The sequence below is a fragment of the Terrapene carolina genome, unplaced genomic scaffold, assembly GCF_002925995.2.
Source record: "Terrapene carolina triunguis isolate 2854851 unplaced genomic scaffold, T_m_triunguis-2.0 Scaffold96, whole genome shotgun sequence".
NCBI classification, from domain to species: domain Eukaryota; kingdom Metazoa; phylum Chordata; order Testudines; family Emydidae; genus Terrapene; species Terrapene triunguis.
The window spans coordinates 23,115,324-23,123,883 of NW_020664447.1; the positions used below are offsets into that span (position 1 = coordinate 23,115,324).

General features: G+C 44.4%; 1 protein-coding gene across 1 annotated transcript; it reads right to left on the bottom strand.

The window, feature by feature from the left end:
* Positions 1-259: 259 nt before the first annotated feature.
* On the bottom strand, positions 260-8,082 carry COMMD9 (COMM domain containing 9). Its single transcript, XM_024215466.2, has 6 exons — positions 8,005-8,082; positions 6,967-7,092; positions 5,218-5,357; positions 4,840-4,874; positions 2,210-2,313; positions 260-1,272 (listed from the first exon to the last, which is right to left on the bottom strand). Exons 1-6 carry the CDS (start codon positions 8,080-8,082, stop codon positions 1,132-1,134), a joined length of 624 nt encoding a protein of 207 aa, XP_024071234.1. The 3' UTR covers positions 260-1,131.
* Positions 8,083-8,560: the final 478 nt, after the last annotated feature.

Consider the following 8,560-nt stretch of genomic DNA (forward strand, 5'->3'; position numbering starts at 1 on the left):
TCTCTAATAACATCCATGAGATGGGAGAGGGCAGGAAAGATGAGACTCATTTGATCTGATACGTCACTCCAAAAGGAGGAAAGAGACAGCTAAAGGATCAGCTCTGTCTGAGTAAGAGCCAAAAAGGGGAACAATCCTGAACCTGCCACCCAACCAATACAGAGAGCAGGTGTCACAGCGAGACAGAGGGAACGTGTCTGGAAAGAAACGAATGTATTCAGAATAAACCTGAAGTCAATCAAGTAACTGGTTTATTTTTTCTTTTATTAAAAAGATTTATTTTACATGAAGATGTTACTTGGCCTTTTGGGGGTACAGGTACCAGCTGTGGTACACACAGTTGCTACTGATTCTTTACCATCTAAATCTCTCTTCGCACCTTTTTTCGTTCTGCAGGGAAGACAAAGCCTAAGTCTATTAAACCCAACATGAGAGAGCAAACCCCACCTCCCTTTCTTTTCAGCCAGAAGGAGGAAATTACTTGCTACTAAAGATGTTCCAACCCAGTTACTTACAGTGAGGTGCCCAGACTAGTCATTTTGCAAATAGTAATATGGAGTCGATCAGAAGGGAATGCACCGCAACATAATTGCCCTATTTCAAAACATTATCCTATAATAACGATCTGTAGCCTAGCTGTGCCTCATTGAGAGGGGGAGAGAGAGATACATACAGCATGCACCTCAGGACACACACCTTCAAGAGAGAAGCACTCTTGTTGTCTGGTAACGCTGGAAGCCAGCCCATCAGCTATCCTCAATCTTTTCGTCCCTAATCTCAGGGCAGGGAAACAGCGTTTGCTCCACTGGCTGCTGCTATTTCCCATTACAACCCTTGTGATTAAGCCAGGCTCTGAGCCTTTAAATCCTTCTCTGAATGGGAGACCAGTTTTTGTTCGACAACATTAGTAAAATGCTTTTGGCACCAGAGCAAGTGCACACTGAAGCGTCTGCTTTTGGAAAACCGTGTTATCACCTCCCCCACCCCAACAAAAAAAATCAAACCATTTTTAAATATTGTTTGGTAGAGAAAGAGAGAGATACCAGTCTGTAAGATATCAGAGCTCTATTTGTAATACAGGAGAGTTCCTTTCCAGGTACAAATGGCAGGTGAAATTCACATCCCAGGCATTCATTTGTTTGCTACTGCAGAGAGTTGGTCTCGGATCCTTCCCAGACCATCTAACATAGTGTCTAGGGTTTCTTTATTCAGCTCCACAGTCACTGCAGAGATCACAGGGTTATCCCCACACAATGCAGCATCTTCCTGAATCTGAAGTAGAAATGTGGTTTGAACTCAAATGAACATCCACATATACAAACCCCCTCCCCCTCAATGCCTCCATTCAAAATCAGAATTGATTGGAGATGGACTAAAAATCGCTGACCTACATCACAATCTTCCCTCCTGAAGGACCACAGTGTGCTCCCCAAACTGTGTACATAGCAGCTTCCTCTGTTGGAGAAGGCAAGCAACTATCTGGCACAACAATGAGTAAAGGGGAAGTTCTGACTAAGGATACCCGGGCAAAACCCCATCTCGTATGAGAAGTGTCTATCTGCTACTCTTACTAGAAATATCAATGGGCTCTTTAGAGTCCATACAGAGTACACAGCTACCAGATTTTTCTCTCCCTGCCTAATATCTCCTCCAGAAGAGACCGCCCATCCTAACTCACTTCAATGGCTCTTGAAGAATGAAGGGCTGAATAGACCCTCCTGGGATTTAAACTTGTATGGCTAGCTATTTCCACCCCATCTCAGCTGATCAACATATCAGTGAGTGAGGTCTCTTCAAAGTCTACTGCGAGCCAAACACTACCTCCAGAATAATCTACTAAAGAGGGGGTGGGCTGAAGAGTGAATAACTGTCTTGGAGGAAGGGCCAGATGGCACCTTATGATTTGCTAGGCTAATGCTGTCCCCATATTTCAGAGAACTCAAGTTGTCGTAGGGCCCAGCAAGCTGGCTCCTCGTAACAGCAGATCCCTCTCGCATACTGCAAAGAGTCTGTCACGGTTTCCCCTCTAGACCTCATACATGGGGGCTCCAAGTATACTGCTCTCTTGCATTATTTCTGTTTGTGCCCATCTAGCAGCATGAATAGCTTGTCACTGAACTCCTCTGTGCTGCCACAGAGAGTTCAGGTGCAAGAGAGTCAGTCACCTAGACACTATAAACCAGGGAAGGTTAGACTCCATTAGCATTACCTTCAACTGTAGCAGGCAGGTGGGGACTGCCATTCTGCCGATGCTGTCCGAGGATGTCTTGATGTCCACTCTCCAGTCCATATCAACCAGCCGAGGCAGGGAGACTGCAGAATTGAAAGTTACATGCTAGTTAAATTAATACTTGGGGTTGTCCACATGCAGTAATCCTGCCTTTGCTATGGGAGCCAGTGAACTGTTCCAGATCCACATTTCCATGCCGGCAAATTGCACCGAAACAAACCAAAGGCTTATCATTTCAAGCCTCCTGGCTCTCAATCAGCCCTCTGCTCTGCACGACACACAAGCTGCAGGCAGCTGGACACCCCCTCCCATGGCAATGAAACAGCACACAAGGTTATCCCAGCACCATACGCAAGGGTGGTAGCATGCAAAACAACCCTAGAAAGAGTGTCAAACAATTGGGGGAAGGGAGCAATAAGGTTCACTAACTCCCCTCTCCAAAGGCATCCCAGCATCCCTCTTGCCTTATTGAACTGGCTTGCTGCCTGCAGCATACAACCAGCATTTGAGCGTGCCCTGATTTGAGCCCTACAGCGTGTCTCACTCCATGCTGCAGCCAAAGATAAATCATGTAGGAATGATCTGAAAACTAAGCAATGTAAAGTACATGATTTCCACTCCCATGCCTGCTAGCAAAGGAACTCCAGTGTATGTACAGGGGAACACCCACCTCTGTGTGCCTGGCCAATTCATTAAAAGCACTGAGACACTTCTACTTGATGGATGACTAATGGATCTCAGCCTGACCTTATTTCTATTGGACTAGATCTAATGAATTCAACAGCAATTCAATGCAATACTGATGTAGGTGCTTAAGAGGCCCGAAACACTATAAACCCTTCAAGAGAATGAGGCTCTTTGAACTTGGCTGACAGTTAAATTATTTGTATATCTGTATTCCACCTAGGAGAGCAAAGGGTTACATTGTCTCATCGGACGGAGTGCCCACAGCCTAGCTGTGTCTTTCAAGGTTATTAAGAGGTCAGAGGCTGTGCAAGCTTAAAAGCATCAATACTACAGCAAGTCTGCCAAGGCAGCAGGATGATCACATGACTCTTGTGTCCAAACTGGAAGAGCTACCGATACGTGAAAAGCCTTGGAAAATAACTACAAGCTGCATTCCAAAGCAGAGCTGGGCGGGAAACTGTTTTCCCATTCCGCAAAAATATAAATAAATAAAAAGATCATTTCCCATTCACCACGTGGAGGAAACCAAGACCTTTCAAGGAAAAGCAGAGAGAGACCCCAAAACAGCCAATTGGTGAGGGGACTCACCTGCAATGGGCGAGCCAAGTTCAAGCACTGATTCAGCCCAGTTTGGAGCCTGCTCTTGCCATCTGTCCCCAGAGCTGAACCCCAGGGGGCAGGGCAGCCATGGTTGGCAAGCCCTTGCCTTTGGAAGCCACTCCCAGTTACAGTCCAGTATTTGGAAGCATTCACAACACAACGTAAGATGCATCTGTTTAGTCTTGTCTTTTAATTGGCAAGGGAGTCATTGCCGCTAGCTTTGGAGGTCCAGGAAACTGTCCTAATCTTTATGAGCATGTCAATTGACCATTCATAATGTTTGTTGTTTCAGTCATCGTGTCTGCCCCTCTACAATGTGCAGCAGATGCCTTATAAATAGCAATAGCATAATCCAACATTTCCCAGAAAATAATCTCTCTTTCCAACAGGATATTCCACCATGTTCAGCAGTTAGTACTGGGTTAAAATAAGGGCCAGAAGCCCTAAAGCAGGGGTTCCTGAACATGGTCCGAGGGCCACCAGCAGTCAGCAGAGCCATTGCTGATAGGCCATGGAGAGCTGGTTGGGCACATGGCACTGGCTCATCTCATTTCCTAGATCACATTGCAATATGTGGAAAAGTATGGTCAGGACAATATTTAGTGTAAGCAATTGCTGTAATTGCCAGTGATGCTATGCAACTGTGGAACAACCTCTCTCCACCATTTGTACTTATCAAGATGTTTGAAACCCCCTTCCCTAATGATTCTCTTACTGCAGTGTTTTCCCAGAGTGTTTGGTGTGCTGCCCCCCGCCCCTACCCCAGTGGGAGGGGCAAGGAGGGCCCATACTCTCTCTAAAGTGTCAGCTTTCTTTTGAAAGAAAAGCTTTAAAACAACAGTGTAGCAAGTGTAATCAATGCAGAGAAATCTGCTTGAGTTTGCAGAGAGCCTGAAAAAATGTCTCTGAGGGGTGAACTGTCCAGACACTTAAAAGTGGGCTAATTCAGATGCCAGTGATGATGCTTTAAATATCAGCACTGTTAACAGTTCACTAAACACCAAACCATGTGAGAAAGCAGAGGAATTGTATTATAAAGATCTATGCTAGTGTTTTCTATAACATGTAAGGATGGGGGGGTCGGAGAGCAAGGACAGTTTGGGATGGCACTGAAGATGTATACGCTACAATACATAAGCCCTTGACAATCCATGGGAAGGTTGCAGAGTGGGGGCAACATTGCTTTCGCTTTCTGAAGGGGGGCTCAGTTTTCAAAGAAGTTTGGCAAACACCATTTTAGTATACCTCACAGTTCTACATTTCAAGGTCTCGCTCATCCTCTTGGAAATATTAATAGCCTTAAAATGCAACCTGCTACTTACTCTGACTTGATTGTGCTTCACTCCTCCAGACGGAGCTGCGAAAGGGAAGAGAGAGAGAAAAAATATGATCAGGGCTTTAAAAGAGATTACAGCAGCAGTGCAGAGCAGGGTGGCTCCTTTCTGAACGATCAGTCAGAAAAAGTGGGTGGAGATATGAGACTACCTATAGCAGGTGGCAACTTTATTGTGGCAACTGAAAGAGTTGGTGGGGCATTACATCCCTCCCCAGCCCCATAGTGCTCAATGACTGTGGCAAAGGCTCACATCACTAACCCTTACAATGCTTAGGTGTTCCAGACTGCCAGCCATGTGATTACTTGGAATGTCTAACACCCTCTTGCTTTACATCCAAATGAAAATCAAATGGCAAGCACTTACACATTTTCCAAAATTATCTTGGTCAGGAGGTTTTTTAGACTCTGGTGGAAGTTCTCTGGGAAAAGAGAGAGAATTTCTTCCGCAGATGACAGGCCCCGATACACAATGTGCCTGGTGAGGTTGTGCAAAGAGCAGATCAGCTGCAGGAAAGGAACAGATAATGGAAAAGAAGCTGAAGTGATGAAGGGCACTACATACTGCACAGGGAATGACTTAATGACTTCAGTAACCAGATGCGGTGCAGGGCAGTGTACACGCATAGGCCCAGCTCCAGCAATCAGATGCACGCTGGCAGGCCCTCATGGAGCCAATTGCAAAGTCACGGTCATAGAATTTCATTTTATGTAAGGAATGACAATGACCTTGATACGTGCAGCTCACAATTCACTGTACTCCAACCCGCACCCTCCAAACACAGACAACTCCAGCTTCCTGTTAAGGATTCAGGGTCATGTTATCCAACTAAGTATTACGCCCTTTACTAAGTACTATAATTATAACTACTGCCCCAGGGTTTTCAAAAACAACCAGGGCCCGATCTTCAGTGGTGCTGCGCTAAGTTGGAAGCATTCAGCCCTTCTGAAAGTCAGGTCCTAATTGCTCATATTACTACTTTACAGAAGAAATTACATTTAAGGATGAACTAGACATATGAAGTTACAGAAATTGGAAGCAGAATATGCTTATTGGGTGACCTTGCCCATCCCTCTGCTGATGAAGGGTTGCTTCCTATAGAATAGTCCTACCTATATTTTGTACTGCTTGTTCAGCCTTGGGAAAATTGAAAATCAATGGGACTTGAGCTTCTAACTCACTTAAGCACTTTTGAATATTTTAACCCTAAATCTTGAAAAAACTTAAGCCGGTTAGCATGATTTAGGCCCCACTCTTGCATGGTATTCTATAGAACACAAGTGTCTGTGCCAGCTGATCCCGATGTAGCACTGGAGTTTTAACCATAGGCAGCAATTCAGTTTGAACAGAGCAAGTTTTAAAGCCATATTTTCACTCAACTCACAGAATGAAACACAATTTATTAAAAACCTTGGCTAGGTAAATGGAGCAGGAAAAAAAACCTGTTTGGATTCTACCCAGTGCTTTCTTAACTTACTGCATGAAATAAATTGGAGTGGCTTTTAGAGGCATTTAATGTTTGTTCTTACACTGCTACAATTGCTTAATTATATTTAAGCACTTTAGACCTTTAAGGGGCTTTGCTAACATTGACTGATTCATGATCCCTGCTGTAAGGTAGATGAATGTATATAGAATTTGCATCCCTTTTGAGTGTACTTGTTGAGCAGAATTTCCCATTTTGTGCTCTAGTATCTGTGAGGACGTCCTGTCCTCACAGGCCAACACAGAGCCCCAGTGGAGTTCTGACAGCTTGACTGTCGCATTGAGGATTTTGTACTGCCACATTAGCCATCACAGTGAAAGCAGATTATTAACTACCGACTTTTAGTTTCAAAATCTGCTTCTCACCAGTGTTTGGCTGCTTGTGAAGAGAGGAGCCAGAGGGAAAAGCACCTGTTACGTGCAAGCCCTGTCAATAAGACCGTATTGTCATTGATGAAGTGTTGGTATGTAACACACACCTCTGGGCGTGGTGTTGTGTCCCATCTAGTGGCATCGAGATCACTTAGAGAGATAAAATGAGTCTGCTCTACAGCCTTAGCTACCAGCCAGTTGGCTTTTAGCTCATACAGTAGAGGCTCAGGTCTATTGGTGTTACAATTGTACTCTTACTTGAGCTGCTTCTTCTGATGTCACAGACAGATTGGAACGGGTGCTGTCAATCAATTTGCTCGAGCCTCTTGTTGAGCTAGAAAAGCACTCTTGGCATAGTTGTCTAACTACGTCTTTTGAGGAAGCCTGGAAAATAATGAGTGCAGGGTTCAGAAACCATTATTTATATGCAGAGAAACGTGAGTACTTCTATAGTGTTTGACAACTGCAAAGCACTGACCTAATAACTACTTAGTCTTCAAAACTCCCCTGTGCAACAGGTTAGCATTATATTAATTTTGTAGACAGAGAAACTGAAACAAAGAGGTGAAGTGACTTGCCTGAGGCCACATAGGGAGTTGGTGGCAGGAGCAGAATTGGAATTTAGGAGCACCAGGGTCCCAATCCTGTGTTCAGATCATACTGTGTTACTGAATTATTTGTGTGTGTTTTCAAATCTGGAATCTCTCCTCTCCCCCCCTTTTTTTTATCCTTAAAAGAGCAACAAATTAAATCAGTCCTACAAATCCTTGACCACACCAACCAGGAAAAAAATACTGCTTGAAAGGATGGGAGGGGGTGGTCATTTATTAATACAGAAGCTTTCATTTTACATTCTTCTGGTTCTGTTGTTAAGAGGCGATAGGGCTTGTAGAGCTCATTTATGTGCACGGAATTGATCCACCATGGGGAGACAGCATTTTTTGAATGCATCACCAATTTAAAACCTCATCTCCCTTGTTTCCAAAGTTTGCATAAATGACTACATGCAGTTCATCTCTATAAGTGGCAGCTTCCAAAGTGCACCACTGTTGAGCCCAGGAAGAGAAACACCATTTAAGGCAGCAGCCGAATGAGCTCAAACACTTTTCATTGTCTCTTTTTATTAGTCACATTTATCTGGCATATTTCTTCCCAAACTGCTTTACAAACTCTATCCAGGGATCAGTGAAATGCAGCCACCTCTTGGGCAGAATTTAGCAGCTGTTTAACAGTACAGGGATTTTAAAAAGCAAACACCATGCTAACTTAGTACATTTGTGTCTTTTTTTTTTTTACCTTCAGTAAGATCTGCAGAGCTGCAAACTGCTCTTCTGTCACTGCAGCCATCTTTACTCTTTCATGTGACTCTATCATGTGACTGCAGACGCTAGCAATCGCAAGAGCTCAGTTTAAGTCATATGATTAGAGCTTCAGTTGCCTTGCATTCTGGAAGTAGTAGTTCTAGCTGCAGCCTGGTGATTATTTTCATTTGAAGCCATTTAAAAATGTAATGGATTAAACAAATAGTTCCTGGCATGGTTTTTTAAAAGTATATTGCTGAAGCACTGATACTTCAAACACTTAGGCATACGTGTAACTTTACTTACATGAATAATTCCTAGTGAAGTCACTGGGACTGCTCACATGAGTAGGGTTACCATAATCCAGCAAGCAAAAAAGAGGATGGGAGGAGCCCCGCCCCTGTCCTGCCCTAGCCCCGCCCCTGCCCCTCCCACTTCTCCCCCTCAGAACTCCCAACCCCCCCTTGTCCCCTGACTGCCCCCTCCTGGGACCCCTGCCCCTAACTGCCCCCCAGGACTCCACCCCCTACCTAAGCCTCCCTGCCTCTTGT

Coding starts and splice junctions, on each gene's coding strand:
- COMMD9 (XM_024215466.2), bottom strand. CDS start 8,082: ATGATAGAGTCACATGAAAGAGTAAAGATGGCTGCAGTGACAGAAGAG. Junction 7,093..8,004: donor CTCTGCAGATCTTACTGAAG/GTAAAAAAAAAA, acceptor ATTATTTTCCAG/GCTTCCTCAAAAGACGTAGT. Junction 1,273..2,209: donor CCTGCCTGCTACAGTTGAAG/GTAATGCTAATG, acceptor TTTCTACTTCAG/ATTCAGGAAGATGCTGCATT.